General features: G+C 45.3%; 1 protein-coding gene across 1 annotated transcript in view; it reads right to left on the reverse strand.

Moving 5' to 3' along the window:
- Window positions 1–24,250, reverse strand: part of ATG12 (autophagy related 12) — a 36,143-nt gene extending 11,893 nt beyond the window's left edge. Inside the window, exon 1 of the mRNA XM_073566540.1 lies at window positions 24,029–24,250. Coding sequence (XP_073422641.1) covers window positions 24,029–24,158 — 130 coding nt within the window. The 5' untranslated portion in view covers window positions 24,159–24,250. The remainder of the gene's footprint in view (window positions 1–24,028) is intronic.
- Window positions 24,251–26,825: the final 2,575 nt, after the last annotated feature.

Below are 26,825 nucleotides of genomic sequence, written 5' to 3' on the forward strand. Positions count from 1 at the left end.
TAGAAGGCGGCACAAGATTGGCAATGGATGACATAACTGGTTATGTGACCTGTGAATATGATTGGCACTGGTGGCTGGCTACTGTACTCTCCAAAAATTGTGAAAATGAAGAAGTAGAAGTGACTTTTTTGCATCCTTCTGGCCCAGCACCATCCTTTGTGTACCCAAGAAAACCAGACATTTAAAAAGTTAACAAAAATCAGATATTAACTGAGGTGGAGCCCAACACCATGACCGGCCGCACATACTCTGACACAAAAGGAAATGGCCATTGCTAGTAAGCGCTTATGGACCAGATTACGTTTCACCCACTAGAAGGGTCAAATTGATGATAAAAGGCCAGTTTAAAAATGTACTATTAATTGTTTGATTAGTTCATATTTTATAGAACGAGGATTTAACTACTGTACTATTCTTCTTAAACACTTCATAAATGACATGTTTAGTGATGAATTGTTACATGTATAAAAGGTGGTAAAAATATTGGTTCTTTTAATCTTGTTTTTAACATATAATTAGGATGAGACCACTTAGAAAATCACACTTGAGGATATGATCACCTTTTTTCTTTTGGTTTGTTCAGTGTATTCAGGTTGAAAATGCTGAGCAAGTTGTGTTATGATGATTAAGATGGATTTATTCTGGCACTTCGGGATTTGTTTTTTGTGTTTCTTTATTGTTACATATAAATGTTGAGTTCAATACGTTGTAATGTGAAAAGAAAAAAGGAATAAACTCACAAACATAAAATCAGATGATTCAAGGCTTAAGAAAAAAAAAATACAAATTTGATAGGTCCCAAGTTGAATCCCTGTACAAATATAAACAAGAACACAAGTAACGCACATGCATTTTTTCACCATTTTAAAACATACTTTTTTTCACAATTGCGCATCAAAATTATGAATTTGATTTCTCAAAAACAAAATATAAAGAAACAGTCTTGTGACATATCAAATGAAAGCCTTTACCGTTCTGAGAAAAATGATGTCTCTCCCACCTGTGTATCTTAATTCTAGCCCAAGATATGATAAAAAATGTAAAGCCATACCAGGCCAAAATTCGCTCTTTCACAACTTTAGAAGTCTGTAAAAAATTAACTGATGAAGAAAAAAATTCAAAACTTTTAATTTGTAATTAACTAAAGTTGTACTTCATAAAAACAAAAAAATAAAAAAAATCTAAAGACATCATATAAAAAAAAATTCATTTTTGGTTCACTTGATATGGAATGTCCCTGACATAAATATTAATTTTTACAAAGTCTACAGCTTCATTTTTTCTAATGGCAATTTGCATATACTCCAGAATGTTATAAAGAGTGATCAGCTTAACAGCAATTACTTGCAAAGTCAATATTTGCCTAGAAAATGAACTTTATCCCCCAAAACACATTTCAACATCATTGCAGCCCTGCCTTAAAAGGACCAGCTAACATCATTTTAGTGATTGCTCCATTAACACAGGTGTGGGTGTTGATGAGGACAGGGCTGGAGATCAATCTGTTATGATTAAGTAAGAATGACACCACTGGACACTTTAAAAGGAGGCTGGTGCTTGGCATCGTTTCTCTTCTGTTAACCATGGTTATCTCTAAAGAAACACGTGCAGTCATCATTGCACTGCACAAAAATGGCCTAACAGGGAAGAGTATTGCAGCTAGAAAGATTGCACCTCAATCAACAATCTATCGCATCATCAAGAACTTCAAGGAGAGGTTCCCTTGTTGCCAAAAAGGCTCCAGGGCACCCAAGAAAGACCAGCAAGCGCCAGGACCGTCTCTTAAAAGTGTTTCAGCTGCGGGATCGGGCTACCAGCAGTGCAGAGCTTGCTCAGGAATGGCAGCAGGCAGGTGTGAGTGCATTTGCACGCACTGTGAGGCGGAGACTCTTGGAGCAAGGCCTGGTCTCAAGGAGGGCAGCAAAGAAGCCACTTCTCTCCAGAAAAAACATCATGGACAGACTGATATTCTGCAAGAGGTACAGGGAGTGGACTGCTGAGGACTGGGGTAAAGTCATTTTCTCTGATGAATCCCCTTTTCGATTGTTTGGGACATCTGGAAAACGGCTTATTCGGAGAAGACCAGGTGAGCGCTACCACCAGTCTTGTCTCATGCCAACTGTCAAGCATCCTGAAACCATTCATGTGTGGGGTGGCTTCTCAGCCAAGGGAATGGGCTCTCTCTGTCTTACCTAAAAACACAGCCATGAATAAAGAATGGTACCAGAATGTCCTCCAAGAGCAACTTCTCCCAACCGTCCAAGAGCAGTTTGGCGATCAACAATGACTTTTTCAACATGATGGAGCACCTTGCCATAAAGCAAAGGTGATAACTAAATGGCTCAGGGAACAAAACAGAGATTTTGGGACCATGGCCTGGAAACTCCCCAGATCTTAATCCCATTGAGAACTTGTGGTCAATCAAGAGGACGGGTGGACAAACAAAAACCTTCAAATTCAGACAAAATAAAAGCATTGATTTTGCAAGAATGGACTGCTATCAGTCAGGATTTGATCCAGAAGTTGATTGAGAGCATGCCAGGGAGAATTGCTGAGGTCCTGAAGAAGAAGGGTCAACACTGCAAATATTGACTTGCTGCATTAACTCATTCTGTCAATATAACCTTTTGTTACTCATAATATGATTGCAATTATATTTCTGTATGTGATAAAAAAAATCTGACAAACACATAAAAACCAGAGGGCAGCAGATCATGTGAAAATATAATATTTGTGTCATTCTCTAAACTTTTGGCCATGACTGTAGAGTTACAAATGTTGCCGCTCGTCATGAATTTCATGAGCAGCAGTCACCGTGCCCCTGTCCCAGCTCTAATGACTTTGTTGGAGCTGGGGGAAAAAAAAAATGGCGTGAAAGTCACCACATTGTAGCACAGCTGAGTTGTGCCAAAATTTTAAATACTTTTCAAAGCCTTTTACAAAAACATTCAGGAATAAAACCTTGTTGAATTGGGCGCTTAGGCTGCGTGCACACTGTGCGTTTTTGTGGTGTTTTTTCCACATGCAATTAGCCCCAAAACTCAAGGGAATCCTTATGCTAGCAAAGTCAATGAGAATCCTGAAGTGCTGTGCACATGATCAGTAATTTTCCTTTCTGGATTTGTGCTGCTTTTAAATCCACAGCATGTCAATTCTTTGTGCGTTTTTGCCGTGTTTTTCACCCATTGACTTCAACTGAGTCAGTCAAATCCGCAGCTAAAACACAGGTCTAAAAGTGTTTGCTGAGTTTTTGATTGCATTTTTACAGACTTCATATCGGGTGTTTCCCACCAGGGCTGTGGAGTCGGTAAGCCACAGTTGCGACTCCGACTCCTGGATTTTATCCGGCTCCGACTCCGGCTCCTTCATAAATGGCCAATTCATAACAACAAATTTACTGTTGTAAAATATTAAACATCGTGCTTATTCAGTTTCTCACCATCATATAAGTAATCAGACAACTTAGAGCAAAAACTACATTTATTAGAATACAATTAGAATATAGCAAATAACTTTTATAAACTTTTCTAAACTGTAAGTAAATATGCAATAAACACTTTTATGCAGTTAATAAGAAGAAATCGATAAATTTGTCCTCAGAAAAAGTATTGCCTCTGTCAGATCCTCCTTCATGGATGCCCTCAAATCTGATCTAATTATTTTGAGAGCAGAGTCTCTACACTAACTTGTGTTGGTGGCAAAGCAGTAACCACTCGGGCAACATCTCTGACAATGTCAGGATACAGAGGAATCGCTTGTTGCACTGTTATTTTTGATGAACGGTCAAATTTCTCAATTTCTTTTAGTGCACATGAAAAATTCTGCTGAAATGTACTGGCTGTGTTCCTTGATGGGGATGACTCTTCTATGCGGGAACGCTTTGCACGGTCCTTGTGATCCAAATATTTTTCGAAATTAAATTCTTCATCAGTTGATGAGGGTGAAGATGTGGCAGGACGACCAAATTCTTCTTGTTCCTCCTGACTGTTCTGCAACCCTTTCATCCTTACTGCTATTTCAAAGAGCTTCTTTTCCTTTACTTAGCTGTTGATCATCTAGAAGAATCCGATGCATTGGGTCTACATAAACAGCTGCCAAAAGAATGTTATTTTGTAATAGTAGCTCCTCTCTCCGTTTCATTGATGTAGCAATGCCACTTGCAATTAACCCTCCTCTTTGGGACAGGCGAAACATCAGGTTCTTCCACTCCTTTAAGAAAATACCTGGAGTTAAGTCCTCTGCTTGTAATTTTTTAGTCACTGTAAATGGGTGCTCTAGCAATTTTTCCAGCTCAGTCACCTGATTCCACTGACTTTCATTTAGCGTCAGTTGAGGGTTAGCCATGTCTACAAGAAAGGTTTTCAGTTCAACCAAGCGCTGAATCATTAAGTACTGCCCCATCGTGTGGCTTGATCAATAATTGCCCCTTTTCCAGCACGTCTCTTCAAAATTGAGTCAACTTTAGGGGTTCTGGCATCAGTAGCCAATTTTCTCACCTTGCCAATCAGTGCAGCAGCATGTCCTTCTTGCAGACTGTCTCTTATAGCCAGCTGTAGCGTATGCACAACACAGCGCATGTGATGAATGAAAGAACATATTGACACAGTTTCAACAAGATCATCTAAACTATGATGTTGCTGTTCATCTGAAGCAACTTCAGTTTGCTCCTCAGTTACAATACTGTGTTCCTCTATTTCAAACATTTCTGTGTCTGTGGACCCAGAATGTTCTTCTAGCTGCTGGTCACCATCATTACTCTCATTCATTAGCTTAATAGTACTTACCATATTTGAAGCATTGTCAGTTACGACAGAAAGAACTTGCTCTTTTTTAAGTTCATAGTCTTGCAGAACCTTTTCCACCAAGACCTGGAGAAACTCACTGGTGTGATGAGCTTTGGTGTCTTTTACTGCCAATGTCTTGGTAACTATTTCATTTTTGTCACAAACAAATCGGACATTGATGGCAAAATAGTTCACTCTGTGACGTGTGCAGGCATCCATTTTAAGAAACAGAAAGTGTCCCTTGAGAGTTTTTTTAAGTTCTTCCTTTTGTTTAAAAGCTTCTTCGATTACTAATTTTCTAATACTCTCTCTCTCCAGAGAAACACCAAGCTTGCGGGCCATTTCCCCATTCAGACACATAAAAGCTGGTCGTGAAAATAATGAAATAGGCACACTATCCTTTACAACAAGCTCTATGATCTGTTTTTTAAATGTATCTACTGTCATTGTCACAGTAACTTTGTCACTGACAAAATATCTTGCAACTGATGGCTGCAAAGTTCTCTGCTCCTTTGTTTGTCTGGAAGAGCTGGGCACTGGTTCATTGGTTTGGATGCAGTCTTTCTCATCCACTGCTTTTAGTACTTCTGGATGAAAGCGCTGTAAATGTCTCTTTAGATTAGAAGCTCTGGTAGGAGCATTTTTATCTTTGCCTGAATATGCACTCATCTTGGCTTCACAGCATTTGTTTTCGTCTGGATCATTTGTCATACACTGACAGACATAATGTTTTCTATCTTGAGTGATGGTGAAATGTTCAAATACAGCTGATTTAATGTGATGCTTCTTTGACATTCTCAGGTTTTTAATTCTGCATTCACAATCCAAATGACAATTGTTTTTCCTAAAAACAATTGTACAAAATTATTGCCAGGTCGTACAACTGATATAGTGGTCAGTAATACTGTTATTATTCCTCATGTACTCACAGTTAAGGCCTCTTTCACACATCAGGTTTTCGCCGTCAGGCGCGATCCGGCGCTTTTGACAGAAACCGGATCCGGCGAAATGCAATGCCGGATCCGGTTTCCCCCCCATTGACTTGCATTTGCGCCGGATCGCGCCGGATGGCCATGCGTTTCATCCGGTTTTCGCCGGATCCGGCAATGTGTCGCGATCCGGCGTCTGGAAAAAACGGCTACTGTAACGTTTTTTGTCTCCGGCGAAAAAGCCGGACACGCCGGATCCGGCGCGTCCGGCTTTTTCACACAATGAAAGCCTATGAGCGCCGCAATGCGCCGGATCCGGAGCATGCTCAGTAGCTCTGCCCACAGGAGATATATAAAAGCAAGACAATGGGACCCTCAGCCACACCCAACATGCCACCCAAGCCAAGAACCAGGAGCAGGAGAAGGCAGCAGACATCTGCAGCAGCAGCACCATCAGCACCACCCCAAATGGAGCAGCAAATGGAACATGCTGAGGAGGGGAGTCCAGCAGCAGATGAGAGACGGTAATTATCAAATCCCCCATTCCTCCAAACTAGGGCCATGGAATATCAAGATATTCATTGGCCCTTTGTTTCTCTTTATTCAACAGCCGCCAAAGAGATGCAGCAGCAGCAGAAATGGCATCACTGGCAGCAGCAACAGCAGCAGCAATACCCACAGCCATGGAGTCTGGCCATCAACAGGACAGCACATCTTCTTCTGGGAGCCCTCCCTCGCATCGTCAGCGTTTGACGCTAAGTTTTTATTTCCAAAATCCATCATCTCTGTAATATATGTCTATTCATTGCCTTTTATTTCAAAACAGGAATCACAAGATGAAGAGGAGCTCCCAGAAGAAGAAGGAAGGGGTGGACAGACACCTGGAGTGGGCTCACAATTGGTAAGTTTTTTGCATCAAACGCAGAAACACAACATCACACTACACACAACACATAGAAAACAATGTTCTGCAGACCACACACAGCAAACAAATGCCTACATCCAAAGACATAACATTTTTTGTTTTCTTCTCTAGTCTTCCCAATCTGGTGCTCGGCCAAGAGGTCCTCGCAGTGCCTCCCAGGGTCGTCGGCGACAGCAACGCGGCGGTCACCAGCGTGTAAGTATAAATATTTTTGCTTTGTTTTTTTGCACTTTTTATTTCATTTCTTTTGTGGAGGCTAATTATGTTATTTTTGTCTTTTTCTTTAACAGCCTTCACAGTGTGCTCCCGACTCTGACGGTGAGGATGGAGGGATTGATGTGGACCGCCTCAACGATCTCGTCAGAGAAAGGGAGCCGCTCTGGAATATGGCTGACTGCCGCCACGCTGACCTGATCGTTACCCGACGACTCTGGGAGGAAATCTGTTCGCTCCTTGTGGGCCGCTGGGAGGACCTCGATGTTCGGGCCCAGATTAAAGAGCGTAAGTATATACAGTACCGGTTGCTTGATGTAAACCAGTGTTTCCCGAACTCCAGTCCTCGTGGTCCCCACGGATCATGTGTTCAGGATTTCTATTTACTATGGAAATCCTGAAAACATGACCCCTGGGGACCATGAGGACTGGAGTTTGTGAAACACTGATGTTGTATACTAACCACTCCTTTCTCGTTTCAGGGAACAGAATTGTGAATCGGTGGCGGTCTGTGAGGGATCGTTTCAAGAAGGAGTTCAATAAAGAGATGCGGGCCCCGAGTGGATCTGGAGGACGCAGGAGAAAGTACAAGTACGCACAAGCCCTGTCGTTCCTCCGGGAAACAATGCTCACCAGAAGGTAAATATTACACACCACATGTGAAAAAAATGTTAGATGTAACTTTTTTTTTTCAGCCAGGGCCATACCATGTCAGTATTTTAATTGTTTTTTTTCTCTTTATTCCACAGCACGGTGAGCAGCACTCGGGAGCCTGCACGATTGGACCCTTCTGAGGCGATCCCTGAGGAGACCGGCACCGAGGGACACTTCGACCGCCCCGGTACATCTGCACCTTCCCACACATTCGACCCATCTGTCCCATCCACCAGCACAGGAGCATCGTGGCCACCTACATTACATGAAGCTGCTGGTGAGGAGATCGCTTTCCCTTTACCCCACCCTTCTGCCCCTGCCACCTCTAGTACACCTGCGGGTACTGGGCGGCAGCGGCAGAGGGGTCAGGAAAAGAGTTATGCGCAAGAGTTCTTGCATCTGAATGCATCTTTCCAAAACTGTCTAAAAGTCTTGTCAGAGCAAATCTCCGCAGGCTTTCAGCAGATCAACTCCAGCATTCTGGAGGTGAAGACACTTCTGCAAACCATGCATTCAGAAGCAAGATCTTCGCCAAACCACACCTTTTTCAGGTCTGTTGTGGAGCGCATGGCAACACTATCTCCTACCCAGCAGATGCATGTAATGCATTCGTGCCACGGTGCTCTACAGCAGGTTACCTCCCAACCTCCACCTCCCACCACTGTAGTTCCTCCACCTGCACCCCCTCCAGCCACTTTCCAACCTCCCCCTCCTATTACATTTGCACCCCCTCCAGCCACTTTCCATCCTCCCCCTCCTATTACATCTGCACCCCCTCCAGCCACTTTCCATCCTCCCCCTCCTATTACATACCAGCAACCTCACCAGTACCAGCAACCTCCCCAGTACCAGACATCTCCCCACTTCCAGCAACCTGCCCCGTACCAAACTCCTTCCCCGTACCAAACTCCTTCCCCATACAACTTTCCATCAACATCATCTGCTCCTACAGTCCCTGCCCAACCCTCCACTCCACCGCCCACCACCTCTTCTGCCTCCCACATGTCCACCCATTCTGTAGCTTTTTCCACACCTTCACCACCACGATCCCAGTCCTCTCTCCACACACCCAGTGTCGAAGTGTCCCGCAGCCCCTCCAGCAGTATTTCCACCCCACATTACACAGATTTGTAATGTGTGTTTTTTAATAAAAATGCCCATTGGGTTTAAAACCTTTATTAAAAAAGTTTTTTGCACTTTAAAAACATTTTACAAAAAAAAAAAAAATTTTAAATAAAAGTTAAATTATCGTTTCACAATGGTTGTCTGTCTTTTCTTTCTGCGGCGAACTATGTTTAAAAAAAAAGGTTAAATACAGGGTATTTCAAAGGTAAAAAGGTATTCAAAACCAGGTATATAACTGTGGGTAAATTTTAGCTTTTTGCCACAGTTGTGTTCCTGGTTGTGTTTGAAGCAAAGTATTTCACCTAAAAAGTTGTGTTTATTGTTGGTGATTTCCTAACAATGTACACAACTTTTGTTAAAAGGTGAAATACTTTGCATAAAACACAACCAGGTACACACCTGTGGCCTAAAGCTAAAAATAGTAGACCATGACAAGATAGCCAACTTTGGTTGGCAAAGGTATATACTGTTGGTCCAGAAGGTACACAAGTTTGGTTAGGGCACAAATCTTTCACACTCTGTCATCCCAGTGTACTCTGCCTTGAGGTGACATAAAGTATAGTGGAAAATTGTCCATGAAACCGTCACAGAACTTCTAGTGGTAATATTTCCAATGACAACATCCATCTTCGCCAGTAACTTGCTCTTCTCTCCAACCTGCACTTTCTTCTCTACAACCTGTCAAAGAAGGGCTGTAGGAACATGCTATATATAGTTTTCCAGTAGCCAATCCCGTTCGGAAGGCCACAAGGGTCAATTTTAAAAACCGGATCCGGCGTAATCCGTCGAAAAACGGATAGAAAAACGGATGAACCGGATGAGACGAATCCGGTTTTGTCTGTCAAGAACAAGACGGATCCGGCAGAAAACCGGATCCGGCACATCAGGTTTTACAAAACATTTGCAGGATCCGGCATTCCGGCACGACGCCGGATCGCGCCTGACGCCGAAAACCTGATGTGTGAAAGTAGCCTAACTGATGCAAAGTTTGTTGAAAGGATAATACTTCTTACAGTCTTCCTCTTCTGAGTAGCAGGCAGCTGTGAGATGCTTGGAAGACGCACACCTAGTATGATCTAGTCTAGAGGAGGAGCTTTACTACTAAGAATTTGCAACACATTTTCACTTTAAGTTTCATACATTGTAAGTAGGGGGTTGGGGCAGCATGAGGTTAACCAAGTATAAGATTAGATAAGGGCAGTGGAGAACAGTGACACACAAGAAGTAAGAAATGTCTCTATCTCCAGCAGAACTGCTTATCACTGTTGTTCATAGTTTGATAGAACATATATATTTGAGTAACATTTATAAAATTCATATGAAAGTTCAATTATGAAATATTAATACATATTTTTTTAAAGCTGGAGTCGGAGTCGGTACATTTCTACCGACTCCAACCAAAACTAACTCCGACTCCGACTCCACAGCCCTGTTTCCCACGCATGACACTGTGTGCGGCTGTTCTGATTGGCGGTAACGTTACTGCTGGTAAGATTGCTACCGTCGGTCAGAGATCTGCGGGGTCACGTTGTCAGATGTCAGCATGACCCTGCAGATGTGACTGTGACCTGCGGTAAAAAGCGTACCGCATGTCACCGACATTGGCTGATCGCCGATAGATGCTACCGCACATGCGGACGGCGCCATTTTGAGAGATTTTTCTTTCTGAATAAATTGATATCACTAAATAAAATAATGCCAACTGTGAATTTTTTTTTTTCAAACATTATTATATTCAGTACGTAAAATAGGGGGCAGGTCAGTGAGGGATCAGTGACCTGTCATACAGAAGCATATGTAAGCAGAGCACTACATGAAGACCCATCCACAGCCCCCACCCCATAGCACGAGTATCTCATTAACGGAAAATAAAGATTACACAACAACCACAAGACGGATTTCATCCCCAGGTGTCATTAATCAGTATAACGACACCAACCCGACACGGTCTGTAGGTTATTGAGCACAATCCTGCTGACAGGGGCACTTTAAAGGGAATCTTGTCACCTCATTTTTGGCCTATAAGATGCGGCCACTGCCATCAGGGGCTTATCTACAACATTCTGTAATGCTGTAGAGAAGCCCCCGATGTAACCTGAAAGATAAGAAAAACCGAGTTAGATTATACTCACAGAGGGGCGCGGCCCAGTGCGGTGGGTGTCGCGGTCCGGTCCCTCCCATCTTCTAGCGATGACGTCCTTCTTACTTCTGCCGAGGCACCTGCGCAGGCGTACTATATATCTGCTCTGTTGAGGGCAGAGTAAAGTACTGCAGTGCGCAGGCGCTGGACCTCTCTGACCTTTCCCGGCGCCTGCGCACCGCAGAACTTTACTCTGCCCTCAATAGGGCAGATAAAGTATGCCTGCGCAGAAGCCGTGTGAGAAGTACGAAGGAGGATGTCATCGCTAGAAGATGGGAGGTGCTGGACCGGACCGTGGCACCCATTCTCATTTTTCTTCTCTTTCTGGTTACATCGGGGGCTTATTTACAGCATTACAAAATGCTGTAGATAAGCCCCTGATGGCGGTGGCCGCATCTCATAGGCCAAAAATGAGGTGACAAATTCCCTTTAATGGCTAACTAAAAAGATGGTAAAAATAACAAGCTTTCAACACTATTCTGATCTCTTCATCAGGCATGGAATAAACCCAAAATGTTAAGCGTCACATACAGGCATGGCCGAAAGGGTTGGCACCCTTGAAATTATTCCAGAAAATGAAGTATTTCTCACAGAAAATTATTGCAGTTACACGATTTGTTATACACATGTTCATTTCCTTTGTGAGTATCGGAGCAACACAAAAAAAAAAAAAACAGAAAAAAAAGGCAAGTTGCGCATAATTTCAAACAAAACCCCAAAAATGGACAAAGTTGTTGGCACCTTTCCAAAATTTTGGTTAAACAACTTTGAAGCATATGATGCTTGTTGAAATTCACCTTTGGCAATATGAAAATCACATCTGAAACCAGGTAAAAATAGAAGTTGACTCAATCTTTGCACTGTGTGCCACACTGTTTCTTCCTTGAATTTTCACTATATCACACCAGGCAGAAATGGCTTTCTCCATGCAGAGAACCCTGCAATTGCTGTCATACAGGTGAGCTAGTAATCATCTCTTTAACAAACAGGAAACATTTCTAGCAAAATTTCTTCTCCGAATGGCGCTCCTTCCCTTCTGAGCTGTGCTATGCACCCAAACAGTGGTATAAAACCATTTATAGGGTATTTCACTACTTGGAAATTGTTGTCCCTCCTCTCCCCTTCCCCCCAAAAAAGAGTTGGGGTTAAACGACGTTTTAATGGAAAAAAAGGAATATTTAAAATTTGTTCGTTCCACTTTACGTGATCATGTGAAGCACCTGAAGAGTACTAAACAACGGTAAATTTTGAGTACTATGAGGGGTACACTTTTTCAAATGGTGAAGTTTGTGGGGGGGTTTCTAATACACAGGCCTCTCAAAAGGCACTGGACCATTGAATTAAGCCCTAAAAATAGGTTTCCAGAAGTACCTTGAAAATCTACTGCTAAACTTATAACTTTTACTGCCCCCAAAAGATAAATGGAGGCATAAAAAATTATGCCATGGCAAAGTAAACATATGGGAAATGGCAATTATTAACCATTTTCTGTGCTATGACTGTCTGTTTTAAAGGACAGACACAAAAAAGCTTGAAAAGTGGCGTTTGGTTCAATTTTTTTTGTACATTTCCGATTTTTCCAGTTCTGATTATTTTATAAAGATATGTAAAATGTAGACATAAGATTAGGTGGTAACTGTGGAATGAAGGTAAACTTTTTGATTTAAGAATATGTGGTGTATTTAATTTTCTGTTTCAGTCACAATTTTAGTGAATATCAAATTTATTAAAATTTTTTTGTAAATCAATTTGTGGCAAACTCGCATAAAGGTGCCTGGGTGTATAAAACGCTGAGTGGCATTTAGACAATGTCTACTTTCATAAAATATTTCCGTGTTGGGGCTTTAAAGGGTTTTCAAGGGCTCAAGATAAATTTCTGCAGTCACTATCCATTTCCAGTAAGAGGCCGTCACGCTTCCATAAGTATGCCATTTGCATACTTCCAATCACACATCGACTAGATGCTCACCCGCTTCTCTCAATGTTCTCCATAGATGTTGATGAGAAACTAATTAGCACGTAATTGCAGTATGCAAAGGTTCTATGGAGAAAAGCAGATGAGAATCAAGTCGGCACGTGACCAAGAGTAAGCAAATCACATACTTGTGATTACGTGACAATCCACTCAGTGGCAGTAGAGGGGAGTCCAACACTGTGCACATTGAACGCTGTCAATCTGCAGTCACTCTGCCCCAAAGCACCTGAAATACTTTCCCACAAATGGACTTATTCCCTGCAAGTACCTGTAGTTACAGTTATGTCCCCGGAGCCGGACATAATACACAGCTAATTTCCTGCTGTGTGTACTAGTGACACTGGCATGTGGGGTGTTTGACAAAGGGCACTCACTCCCTCTGCCAGTCCACAGACACTCCCACAGTGCAATCGAGGGGTGCAACCAGAGGCCTTCCAATTGCTCAATTTCTATTATTGTCTGTACACCTGGCCTCACAAAAAAAAAAAAATGAAATAAAAAAGTGATCAAAAAAGATGTATATAACCCAAAAGGGAAGCTATAAAATGGCTGTAATACACCTATGTAAAACATAAAAACTAAAAGGTTAAGGCTCTTGGAATAAAAATAGCAAAAAAAAAAAAAAAGGTACAGATTAGGTATCACTGCAATCTTATATACCTGCAGAATAGTTAGCATCAGGGCTGTGGAGTCTGTGTCCATTTTGGTGGTCTGAGTTAGAGACGGTATAAAATGGACCAACTCCTAAAATATGTAATAAATTGGTACAGTAGTTCAGTGTAGTATGTACTGAAAATGTTTTCATGAGAAAAAAAAATATCAAAAATGTCCTATAAGGCTGTATGCCCACAATCAGGCATAGCATAGTTTTAAGTGTGGCGTAAATGTTCTGCGTCTAAAACGCTGCGTTAAATAGAAGCACAATGGATGGGATATATAGAAATCCCATGCCCACTGTGCTTCTATTTAGCACTACGTTAATTGATCTGCGGTGCAGATTTACAAGCCGCAGCATGTCAACATCTCCACTGCAGATTTTGACCAATTTAATATATTTACATGCAGTAAATCCACATGTACTGACAATCAAGTGCGGCAATCAGAAAGCAGAGTTTTAGACGCAGCGAAAATACGCCGTGTCCAAAACACAGCTATTCCTGATCGTTGGCATGCAGCCTAACATGTCTGTTCCTGATCTAAGGATCTGGGCTTTTAGTGGAGATGAATCTGTGCTGCACTTTATGTACAGGCTCAGTAGTGACCAGTGCTGTAGGGTCGGCGTTATGAAATGTCCTATAAATATTGGTTCTAGTCCTGATCTAAGGATCTGGGCTTTTAGTTGAGATGAATCTGTACTGCACTTTATGTACAGGCTCAGTAGTGACCAGTGCTGTGGAGTTATGAAATGTCCTATAAATGTCTGTTCTGTTCCTGATCTAAGGATCTGGGCTTTTAGTGGAGATGAATCTGTGCTGCACTTTATGTACAGGCTCAGTAGTGACCAGTGCTGTAGGGTCGGCGTTATGAAATGTCCTATAAATATTGGTTCTAGTCCTGATCTAAGGATCTGGGCTTTTAGTTGAGATGAATCTGTACTGCACTTTATGTACAGGCTCAGTAGTGACCAGTGCTGTGGAGTTATGAAATATCCTATAAATGTCTGTTCTGTTCCTGATCTAAGGATCTGGGCTTTTAGTGGAGATGAATCTGTGCTGCACTTTATGTACAGGCTCAGTAGTGACCAGTGCTGTGGAGTTATGAAATGTCCTATAAATGTCTGTTCTGTTCCTGATCTAAGGATCTGGGCTTTTAGTGGAGATGAATCTGTGCTGCACTTTATGTACAGGCTCAGTAGTGACCAGTGCTGTGGGGTCGGAGTTATGAAATGTCCTATAAATGTCTGTTCTGTTCCTGATCTAAGGTTCTTGGCTTTTAGTGGAGATGAATCTGGGCTGCACTTTATGTACAGGCTCAATAGCAAGGCAGGGCTGTGGAGTCGGGGAAATTGAGCAGTCGGAGGTTTGGATTACTGACTCCACGGCACTCGTCAGCAAATCAATTGTACTGCATGCGAACTTTAAAAAATAAAATAAAAAAAGATACAGAAAATATAGTATCACTGTGACTGTAACTTCTGGAATAGGCTGTACTGCAGTAACAAAGAGTAGTTTTGTTTTTTTTTTTAGCCCAAATGTAATGGTCACCACTAGAGTTGAGCGAAATGGGTCGAAAAATTTCAAAAGTCGCCGACTTTTGGCAAAGTTGCCGACTTTTGGCAAAGTCGGGTTTCATGAAACGAAACCCGACCCTAGGAGGAGGTCGGCCACTTACGCGCCAAAGTCGCGTTTCAAAAGTTTGTTTTGCGCTCTTTTTCAGCCAATCAGGATCCACGGACACTGTGGGCAACGTGATGACATAGGCAGGGGTCACCACCATCTTTCAGAAGGGCATGCAAGTGATTGGCTTGCTTTGGTGGGCGTCACAGGGGGTATAAAAGGGCGTGCACGCCGACCGCCATCTTACTTCTGCCGATCTCAGTATAGGGAGAGGTTGCTGCTGATTCTGTAGGGAGAGCGTTAGGCAGGGAAGAAGACAAAAAAACTGCTTCTGCTGCTAGCGATTTGGCCTGCACAACACACCAGTCACTGTGTGTGCAGTGCAAGGGGAGGCTATATAGTGGTGTATCAGTGGTGTTGGTTGTTGGGCTGCCTTTTAAGGCTTCCTGACAGGCTGGCATTGCTGTTTACCCACTGCTCTGCAAACTGCTTTTTTAAAAGCAATCCAATCTCCCTTATCCTCTAGTCACTTTGGTCACAGCTGTGCCATCGAGCCTGTCACATAGCGCTCAGATATCAGTGGGCCTCACACAATCCAAAAGTGTCCAGTGTCCACAAGTGTGTGCAGAAATTCAAAATCTCCTTTATCCTCTAGTCACTTTGGTCACAGCTGTGCCATCGAGCCTGTCACATAGCGCTCAGATATCAGTGGGCCTCACACAATCCAAAAGTGTCCACAAGTGTCTGCAGAAATTCAAAATCTCCCCTGTCCTATAGACACCTTGTACCTTGTTTTACATTACTATATAGTTTGTTGGATTTTGTCTACATTTCTACCAAAAATGAGGAAGGCTGGTGGAAGAGGCCGTGGAATTGGGTGGGAGTTGGCAGCTGGTAATGATGGTGTTGGTGGTGGATCTGATGGTAGTGGCAAGAGCAAAATAGGACCGAATGCAGGAGGTGTTGAGCCTGCGTCATCGTCTGGTTACATAAGGCCTCGAACGCTTAGTTTTCTAGGAGTTGGCAAACCGCTTTTAAAGCCAGAGCATCAGGAAAAAGTTTTGTCTTACATTGCTGACTCAGCCTCCAGCTCTATCGCCTCCTCTTCTTCAGTTGTAAAAAGTAAAAGCACTGAGTCGTCATTGGAGGCTCATGTTCATGAACCACACCTTTCCTTGTGTCCTTCACCCCAACCAAGATTGAAGGATGACGCAGGCCATACTACTGATTACTCCATGGAGCTGTTTTCACATACCATGCCTGGATTATCAAGTGAAATGGTGAATTACCCAGGCCAAGATGAATCTGAAATGGAGTGCACTGATGCACAGCCACTGATAGATGATTCTGCTGATACATTCACTCAGAGCACTACATTGTCCTCGCAGTGTACAGAGCCAGATTCTGACCCTGATGAGACTCGGGTGCCCCTTCCCGCACACTATACCACCATACACGGTGACACAGAGGAAGGTGCACATGACACAGAAGAGGAGGTGATGGATGACCCAGATTGGCATCCATTGGGGGAAGAGGGTGCTGCTTCCAATAGCTCAGATGAGGAGCATCCACAGCAGACATCGACATCGCAACAGCTGTTATCTGGCAGGCCCGGAGCACTCCAAAGACAGGTTCCAAACATCAAAAGAGTTGCTGGACAGCTTGTCCAGAGGGTCAAAAGATCACAGCGTGCTAGGCCGCAAAATGTCTGCCAAAGTAGGAAGAGTGCAGTGTGGCACTTTTTTGAACAAAATCCTCATGATCAGGCCAAGGTTATCTGTAAGAAGTGCGCAAAGACCTTTAGCCGAGGGAAAAATCTGAAAAATTTGAATACCAGTTGCATGCTTGGACATTTAACCAGCATGCACTTGCAAGCGTGGACACAACACCAAACCTCAAGTGCCACATGTGCAACTGATCACAACGAAGGTAGTCAGCAACGCTACATTGTTTCCCCCACAGTAAGCCCACCGGTTAGCACAGCAGCAAATGTTGAGGTGTCGTTGCAAGGCCACAGCAGTCAGGGAATCCCACTGTTATATCAACGAAAGACTGATTCTAGGCCATCAGAAAGAACACCAACTCCATCACCATCATCAACCCTCTCTCAGTCCGCCCTGTCCACCGCTACTTCCACCATATGCAGCTCTCAAGTCCAGCTCACCCTCCCAGACACTATGAGTAGGTCAAGAAAGTACTCAGTCTCTCATCCGCGTACACTGGGTTTGAACGCCCACATTGCCAAACTAATCTCGTTTGAGATGATGCCCTTTCGGTTGGTGGAAAGCACAGCTTTCCGCGAACTCATGGCCTATGCAGTACCACGCTATGACCTACCCAGTCGCCACTTCTTCTCTCGCAAAGCCATCCCAGCCCTCCACCATCATGTGAAAGACCGCATTGTCCATGCACTCAAGTAGTCAGTGAGCGGAAAGGTGCACCTCACAACTGATGCATGGTCCAGTCGGCATGGCCAGGGCCGTTACGTGTCCATCACTGCGCACTGGGTTAATGTGGTGGATGCAGGGTCCACAGGGGACAGCGGTGGTGGGACAGTGCTGCCTAGCCCACGGTATAGGAAACAGTTGGCTGTAGGCGTTCGACCCTCCTCCTCCTCCAGAAGCGAAAGCTCGTCCACAGAGCGCAGTCGTACGAGCACTCCATCTGCAGCTGCCACTGTTGCACACGATGTGTCCCCCTATCGAGCAGCTAGTGGAAAGCGTCAGCAGGCTGTGTTGCAGATGATGTGTTTGGGCAACAGACACACCGCCGAGGTGCTGGCCGAGTTCTTGAAGCGACAAACTGAGTCATGGCTGGGCAGTGTACATCTTGAGGCAGGCAAGGTAGTTAGTGATAACGGCCGTAATTTTGTGGCAGCCATAGCCCTTTCAAAACTCAGCCACATACCTTGCTTGGCTCACACCTTGAACCTGGTGGTGCAGTGCTTCCTCAAAAATTATCCGGAGTTAACAGCCCTGCTCCAGAAGGTGCGAAGACTGTGTGCGCACATCCGCCGGTCGCCTGTACACTCCGTTCGTATGCAGAAGCTGCAGCGATTGCTCCACCTTCCCAACCACCGCCTCATTATCGACATTGCAACAAGGTGGAACTCCACCCTGCACATGGTGGAGCGGCTGTGCGAGCAGAGGCAGGCCATAATGCATTTGTGGGAGGATACACGGCCAGGCACTTTGAGAGCAGACATGGAGTTGACAGGTGTGCAGTGGTCGAAGCTGAAAGACCTCTGTAAAGTCCTTCAGTGTTTTGAGGAATGCACACGGCTGGTAAGCGCAGACGACGCCATCCTAAGCATGAGCATCCCACTTATGCGTCTGCTCATGCAAACTTTGACGCACCTTAAGGAGCAGGCGTCTGCAGCCAATGTTGATGAGGAGGAAGAGGAGGAGGGAATCCTTGATGACATTCAGCCATTGTCTGCTCAGGGACCTCTCCTGGACGAGGTGGAGGAAGAAGAGGAGGAGGATGATGGGGATGATTACTTAGGGGAGGAGGATGCATCTCGTGGGGCAAGTGAAAATGTTGGCGTGGCAAGGTCTGGTACAGGGTTTGTGCGTGACTGGAGGGATGTGGACTTGCCAGAAAGTGCTCCTCCAACCAGCACTCGCAGTGCATCATTGACACCGGGAACATTGGCCCACATGTCAGATTATGCCTTGCAGATCCTAAAAAGGGACCCACGCATTGCCAAAATGATGAACGATGACGACTACTGGTTGGCCAGCATCCTGGATCCACGCTATAAAGGCAAATTACAAAACATCATGCCACAGGAGAACCTTGACCTAATGTTGGCTAATAAACAAGCAACTCTGGTAAATCGGTTGCTTGAGGCATTCCCAGCACACAGCAGCGGTGATGGTTCTCACACGAGCCGTACGGGCAGGGGGCAGCGGTGTTCGTGGTGCACACAGAAGTGGCGTTGGAGACAGGGGTTTCATGACAATGTTGTGGACTGATTTTTCAAATACCGCTCACACAACTGGTAATACTGCATCGATGGAAAGTGACAGGAGACAGCAGTTGTCAACTATGGTTACAAACTACTTTTCCTCCCATATCGATGTTCTCCCACACAGGTCATTCCCCTTTGACTATTGGGCCGCTAAACTGGACACCTGGCCTGAATTGGCCCAATATGCCTTACAGGAGCTCGCTTGCCCAGCTGCAAGTGTGCTATCGGAAAGAGTCTTCAGTGCAGCTGGATCAATCCTGACAGAAAAAAGGACCCGTCTGTCAACCCAAAATGTGGATGATCTAACCTTCATTAAAATGAACCATGCATGGGTTTCCAAGGATTTTGTCCCACCATCCCCTGATGACACATAGGGTGACAGAAAAATGGCTTGCTTTGGTCCACCTTTTCCTGGGATTTCACCTATTTCGCCTTTTGCATCAGCTGAATGTCCAACATCAACATATGCCACTTTCTAAAACTCCCTAACTGTGCTGCCCCCCCCCCTCATGGCCGGGGTCACCACCTAGCGCACGACACCGTGCGAGGGCCGTTGCCCTGGACAGGTGGGTAGGCCGACTCTTGGGTGCGGGCACTGGCACAGGGTCCCTCATAGTGCAATCAAGTGTCTCTGACGGTGGTGGTGCACACCCGCCGTCAGACACACCGCCGTACTATGAGGGGCCCAGTGCCAGTACCGACGCCCACGAGTGGGCCCCCCTTGCTTGGGCAGGGCCCCAGCATTTGCAATCTTTACCTCTCCCTGCTCCTCCGCTGTGTAATCTGGGCCGTCAAATTTATACTGTGCCTGACACCGTCTGAGCCTGCCTCCTGATGTACAGACATATATTTTGAATGTGTACGCTATCCATACATGTTATCCGGGGATACGGTACCCTTTCTAACCTTTGTGCAATCACGTGCAATCCATACTGGGCCTAACACCGTCTGAGCCTGCCTCCTGATGTATAGACATATATTTTGAATGTGTACGCTATCCATACATGTTATCCGGGGATACGGTACCCTTTCTAACCTTTGTGCAATCACGTGCAATCCATACTGGGCCTAACACCGTCTGAGCCTGCCTCCTGATGTATAGACATATTTTGAATGTGTACGCTATCCATACATGTTATCCGGGGATACGGTACCCTTTCTAACCTTTGTGCAATCACGTGCAATCCATACTGGGCGTGAGAACGGCTGGCGAGCTGTTAAGCAAGCTACAGCACCTGTGGTTTGCACACGCAAGGCTGGTTTCACATTTGCGTTTTTTTTCGCGGTAATTTAGCGCTAAATAGCGCATGCGTTTTTTTTTCCTATACTTCGCATGGGATGCGCTTATGTGCGCATACACATGCGTTTGTACGCGTTTTACCACGCATGCGTTTTTTTGCGGTATGCGCTCGGGCGCACAAAATGCAACTTGTTGCATTTTTTGTGCGTCCGATTTGCCTCAAAAAAACGCATGCGCGCGCAATGCGTTTTTTTACAGCAAGACACCCATTATAAGTCTATGGTGAGCATATGTGCGCATTGGCATGCTTATGTATGCGTTTTTTTGCACATGCGTTTTTTTTTTTACCATTAGTTTAGACAATGGAATTTAGGGGTTTGGGTAAAGTTAGGGTTAGTTAAGGGGGTTTAGGGTTAGGGTCAGGGTTAGGGTCAAGTATGGTTTGGTTAAGGGTTAGGGTCAGGGTTAAGGTTTAGGGTCAGGGTTAGGGTCAGGGTTAGGGTCAGGGTTAAGTATGGTTTGGTTAAGGGTTAGGGTCAGGGTTAGGGTTAAGTATGGTTTGGTTAAGGGTTAGGGTCAGGGTTAGGGTTAAGTATGGTATGGTTAAGGGTTAGGGTCAGTGTTAGGGTTAGGGTTAAGTATGGTTTGGTTAAGGGTTAGGGTTAGGGTTAAGGTTAAGTATGGTTTGGTTAAGGGTTAGGGTTAGGGTCAGGGTTAGGGTTACGTATGGTTTGGTTAAGGGTTAGGGTTAGTAAAGTCATGGTTTGGGTTAGTGTGAGTGGCCACCTAATGTTGGAAAAAAACGCACACGCGGTAAAAACGCACTAAAAACGCATACAAACGCTTAAAAACGCTGCTTTTTTTTCATGCATGCTCATAAAAATGCTTGAAAAAAACGCAGCAGTTGTATGCTTTTGTATGCGTTTTTCAATGCGTTTTTTTGCGGGAAAAACGCGCTGCAAAAAAAAGCAAGTGTGAAACAGGCCCAAGTTTTTCAGGAATGACGGTTAGGCCTAATTCCGGAACTGCGGTTGACCTGCACTTACTGGGAAATCATTGTTCGCGGGTAATAATTGTCATCAGTGATCCCCATCACTAACGTTGTTCAGCGGGTTATCTGTACCTGTAAGCGACAAACGCTGGCCTTTTCAGTGTAGCGCACATGCAGCCACGGACATGTAAGGGCATGACACACCAGTTATTGGCCAATCTCATGTGCCAGAGCCTCACGTGTCCCTCTAGTAAGCCGGACTCGGACCGCGGGGCATGACGGAGTCTCGTTCGTTAACGGAATTAAGCTTGCAATGTGTGCATCTGTTCTGTAGCTGGCATGGTTGAGGTTTCCCAGGTGGAGTCGAATTTAACCGTAGGCTCCACTCCTGGTGGTGCCCTTCTGGACATTCCTTTAAGGTTCAGCTTTGCAACCATACTGCCCACGTAAAACAAACACTTTGCCTTCAATGAACGCTGTTTGGAGGGTCATGACTCGTGGGAATAACGCCGCCCAATCAGTTAACCTGCTAGAGAGATCGTTCGTTGCTCCCAAGCATAACATCACACTCCCTAGGAAGAAGGTAATGCCACTGTGGCGACCGTACTCCTGGGGGCAACACAAGTGCACTGATGCCCAGCCACTGCTCGATGAATCTGCTGGTACATTGACCCAGACCACTATATTCCCCTCGCACGCTACACGGCCTGAATCTGACCCTGATGAAACTCAGGTTACCCTTCCCATATACAGTTCCATCTTACACGGTGACAAAGAGGAAGCTGCAGATGAAAGTGCAGGTTCGGCCCACCCGCCATCAGACACACCACCGTACTATCAGAGGCCCTGTGCCAGTGCCGTCGCCAACGAGTGGGCCCCCCCCTGCTTGCTCAGGATCACAGCACTTGCAAAGTTGAAATACTGTGCAGTGAGATGGAAGATGGGGACGACGAGGAGTCCAGACAAGTACAGGGATTCCCTAGCGAGGAGACTTATTTGATTGTTTTCAATGTTGGGACAGCAATTTTTGGGGAGCACTATACTCTGGAGAATGATAGATGGGGCCCACCGTACACTGGAACATTCCAAAGGTGGACATCAGACACTGGAGCAGCATTTACAGGGCCCATTATACACTAGAGCATTAGAAATGGGGCCCATTATGTTTGGAGCATTATTTGGGCCCATAAGACAGTGGAGCTTCATCCATGGGGACCAACATATACTGTAGCATTATGTGGAGCTCATCATATACTGTTTCAAACATTATATGGGACCAATGATTCTGTATGGAGAAATAGATGGGCCTCGTCATGAGATGTAAAAAGTGAAGTATTTTTCATTGTACTATACCGCTATTTCTCTGCCGTATCGGAGCATGATGAGTTGTGGTATGTGTTAAAGGGGCGCTTTTTCGCCCAGGGCACATGAAAACCTGGATCCAGCCCTACCCCCCCACAACTTTAGCCAAATAACCCCCATTTTTCAGTGCGTAACTTGTATTATGAAGTTAATTAAGGTTGACAAGCTTAAGTAAGAAGAATTGATGCTTTTGGCATTCAAATGGGCACTGTAGGTGTGTTTCCTGTCCTCCTCTCACTGCCGACTTTTATTCCCCATTGACTTACATTGGGTTTCGTGTTTCGGGACGACCCCGACTTTTCCCTATAATCGGACGATCTTGCTCGACCCGACTTTTGGAAAAGTCGGGTTTCACGAAACGAAAAGCGACCCTAAAAAACCAAAAGTTGCTCAACTCTAGTCACCGCCAATGACCTCTTTTTAGTAGTCCTAGGTTGCATAATAAAAGAAACTATACTTATCTCCTGGACTGATGGTGTGCTACAGCCAACATGCTTCCATCAGAATGGTGATTATTTACATTGCTTACGGCAGGACATCAGAGAACATAAGGCTGAAATTGGCGCAATGGTGAGGGTCCAGGAGGAGAGTATACAGTATATTCTATACTGCACCGGGGGTGATTAAAGTTACTGTCAGCACAGAATGACTGGTCAAACTAAGTCCTACCACTCGGTGCTACATGGCTGGGCCAATCCTTTATGTACATCTTCCCACCTATCTTCACCCACTCTGCTTTGATTGACAGCTCTGGCTTCATAGAGTAGGATGGAAATAGATGGAAGTCAGCCGGTGGGGTTTTTTTTCTCTCCAGATTTTCTACTTCTATTCAGCCGACACAATGACAACAACTCACTGCGTCGGCTGTGAACACGCGCACAGCGCAGCCCGGAGCAGATCTATTTTATATTAATCGTCCAGTGGAAAAGGTGGATCCGAGGGGGCCTGCACGTGGGGCCATCCTGCTGCGTGTTCGGACATTGATCATGGAACAGCAGCTGAATAACAGGAACGGTATGATTTATATAAAAGCAGTAAATTATATGGTTCTGATTTGCTGGTAAGGGGAAGAATGGAACTTATCTGAGAAGCCCTATCAGAACGTGCAGTACGGACCATGCTCATGACTGGAGAATGACGAGGGCTGTATCTGAAGCCATGGCATCATGTGCCGGCCCCCACGGCGCTGAGGTTTGGGATCGGTGGGGGGTTTGGTAAAGGCTGATGAAGTAGCGGATTAGCAGCGATGGCGCCCACAGGTGTGTCTACCCCATAGCAGATGGAAGTATTCGCGGGCTGAGCAGCCGCCCTGCTGCACTATGGCACCCATAGAAGTCACATGCCGGGTACATTACGGTCACCGCCTCGCTATACTGTCACACTGCTCATTTACAGAGCGCCCCCTGCAGGCTGGCATTCCTCTCCATGGATAAGCACTTACTTTTCCGTTTGGTTTCGCACAGAGGCTCCTCGGTGGCCGGTGAGGCTGCAGGCGCGGGCACACTCTCTACCGCTACTTCACCGTGATTCTCACTGATTTCCTCCATCTTTGTTTCTGGCAAGCTGCTCATCGCTGAGAACCCGGAAGCTTAGCGGAAGTGCGTCATCAGCCTCTGACGTATTAGCTGCGCCCGCCTTGGAGCAGTCGCGTATTCTCCGTCGTCAGTCCGCATTGTGGCTGCTGGCACACGGGGCAGGGGCTCTTAGTACACTTCCTTTAATGGAAATGGCATGCATCCCCCTCCATTGTTGCCGGCATTCCTGGGCCTCTTTATTGTCACTGATGTTGTGTTCCACAGCCTTTTTCTCCAGCATTAACATATTAAAGGAGTTGTCCATTTAAAAAAAAAACGGAAGAATTTTAGTTTCCTTTCACACGGTGGTCGGTAATGTTTACTCTAGCCCTCCATCACTATTGTTCTAATCCTAATAGCCATGCTTGTGGGGACACAGACTTCTTGCTCTAACACCTCCACATTTGCCTTATATACAGCTCTGGCAAAAAGAGACCACTGCACAATGTTCAGCTTGTCTGATTTTTATCTTTATTTTTGAGTAAAATGTAAATTGCTCTTTTATTCTATGAACTTCTGACAACATGCCTTCGAATTTCCAAGCACTAAGTTTTGTATTTATTTTCAGAAAATGAGAAATGGTCAAAATAACAAAAAAATTGCAGAGCTTGCAGACCTAATAATAATGCTAAGAAAACAAGTTCATAATCATTTAGAAACAGCAATACTAATGTCTTAACTCAGGAAGAGTTCAGAAATCAATATTTTGTGGAATATCCATGATTTTTAATCACAGCTTTCATGTGTCTTTGCATGCTTTCCACCAGTCTTTCACACTGCTTTTGGGTGACCTTATGCCACTCCTGGTACAAAAATGTAAGCAGCTCTTTCAGGGGCTGGTGTCACGGTCACGTGTGTCTGGACGCAGCAAGTACCGCAAGGCGAACCCATGACACGCGTGACCCTGGATACACCGCCTCTAGTGGGGCAAATTTAAATAATAAGACGTGCGGCTGGATACGCCGCTTCCAACAGGCGAATTTAGGTATTACACATAAATCTGGAAACTCCGCCTCCAGTAAGGCGAATTTAAATAATAAAGGGGGAACCTGGGTAACATTAACAATGGTGGGCCCTGCGATAGGGAATAGGGAAGTGAAGGCCTCCTGAACTCCCCTGAGCCAGTGTCCCTGCCCTCCTAACGTTCCCTAGGCCGGTTCCGCACCGGGCACGCAACAGGAACCTAAAAACCCTAGCTCGCCCTGACCTAAACCCTCACTAGGGAATTGGTCGGTGCGGAAACTAATCCCACCACTGCACTAAACACACATGAGGGAAAATGACAATACAGGGGAAACACCACTTAGCTTTGCTCTGTTGCGTACGCTCCTAGCAACAGAGCCCACCACCTGTATCTTCTCCTCCACCCGGATCCATCACCATAACTGGATCCTTCACCATAGTGCAGCCTTGGAGCAGAGTCCACCACCAATTGCAACAGTCCAGTAACAGAGTCCCAAAGATGAGTTCAGCTCCTGCCCAAAAAGTCAAGCATGCTTGAGTCCAGCTCTCAGCAACCAAGTCCCGCATGCTGAGTGCAACTCTCTCCATAGTCGTCACTCCACCAAGCCATGCAAGCATTTCCTGCCGACACCATAAACTGTGACTCCACCATGCCATGCCAGCCCTTCTTGCAGACCACATAGCTGCCACTCGTCCCCTCTGGCTGGGCTGCGCAGGACTCATGTTCAGCTCCTTCTTTCACCCAGGCTTCCTTGTGAATGACTAACACACAATATCACCAACCGTGATCAAACACACCTGACTCTCTTTTATAGAGCCTAACACCTGATTTATAATTACGTGCACTAAAGCAAAGAAACTAAAGTGCACTACCACTCACCACCACCGGGGCAACTTAGAATGAATGACACCACGTGTAATGATTCTAATGGCCACCGGGGGCAATCACATCACTTTGGTACCTAGCCAAAGGAAAAAAAGTTCACTTATCCATTTAAACTGTCAGATCCACACTGGATCATGACAGCTGGCTGGCACATTTTAGCCTGGGGGGCAAGCACACAGCAGTGGACCATGAGTAGCGGCCCATCGTTAAAAAGGTTGTCCGATCTTAAGCTACAAGTCTAAAGTCACTATATGTGAATCCTCACATCATGTTTGCTGTGAGGATTCTCTGGTGCTGGCGGTGGGAGCTGGCACTTATGTGATCAAGTATGTGATGTGTATATTCCCGGCCATGATATTACAACTAGACTGTTTCTGGCCTTTCTCATTACAGGTGTGGGTCGCCCTCCCAGGTCTGTGGGGTACTCGGTACCGGGCCGGTGTCAGGGGGATGTGTCACAGCAGCGGTGACCCGGACCGTGGCCCTGGGCGCCCAAGTAATGGGGGAGTTTGGAATGTAGTTAAGTGGAATGGAATAGTTCGTGACGCCACCTGTGGTGCTCGGCAAGGGAGATGTTAAGCCGACGCTGCAGACAGATCCGCTGGGACTGATGGTATGGTGCAGCAAAGATGTAGTAGCTCCCCACAGGTGAAGCTATAGTCCCAGGGCAGTGTAGATGTGGTTGGCACGGGGATGTAGCAGTGCCGGAAAGGTAGGAAGCAGACAAGACACAGCGGGGTGCAATTTCTGTACCTTTACTTGATAACAGCAGTCCAGGGTACTGATTACAGATGGTATTGGAGCAGGCTAGCCTG

This window comes from Dendrobates tinctorius, unplaced genomic scaffold, assembly GCF_039654945.1.
Source record: "Dendrobates tinctorius isolate UK_male_01 unplaced genomic scaffold, ASM3965494v1 ptg000018l, whole genome shotgun sequence".
NCBI classification, from domain to species: domain Eukaryota; kingdom Metazoa; phylum Chordata; class Amphibia; order Anura; family Dendrobatidae; genus Dendrobates; species Dendrobates tinctorius.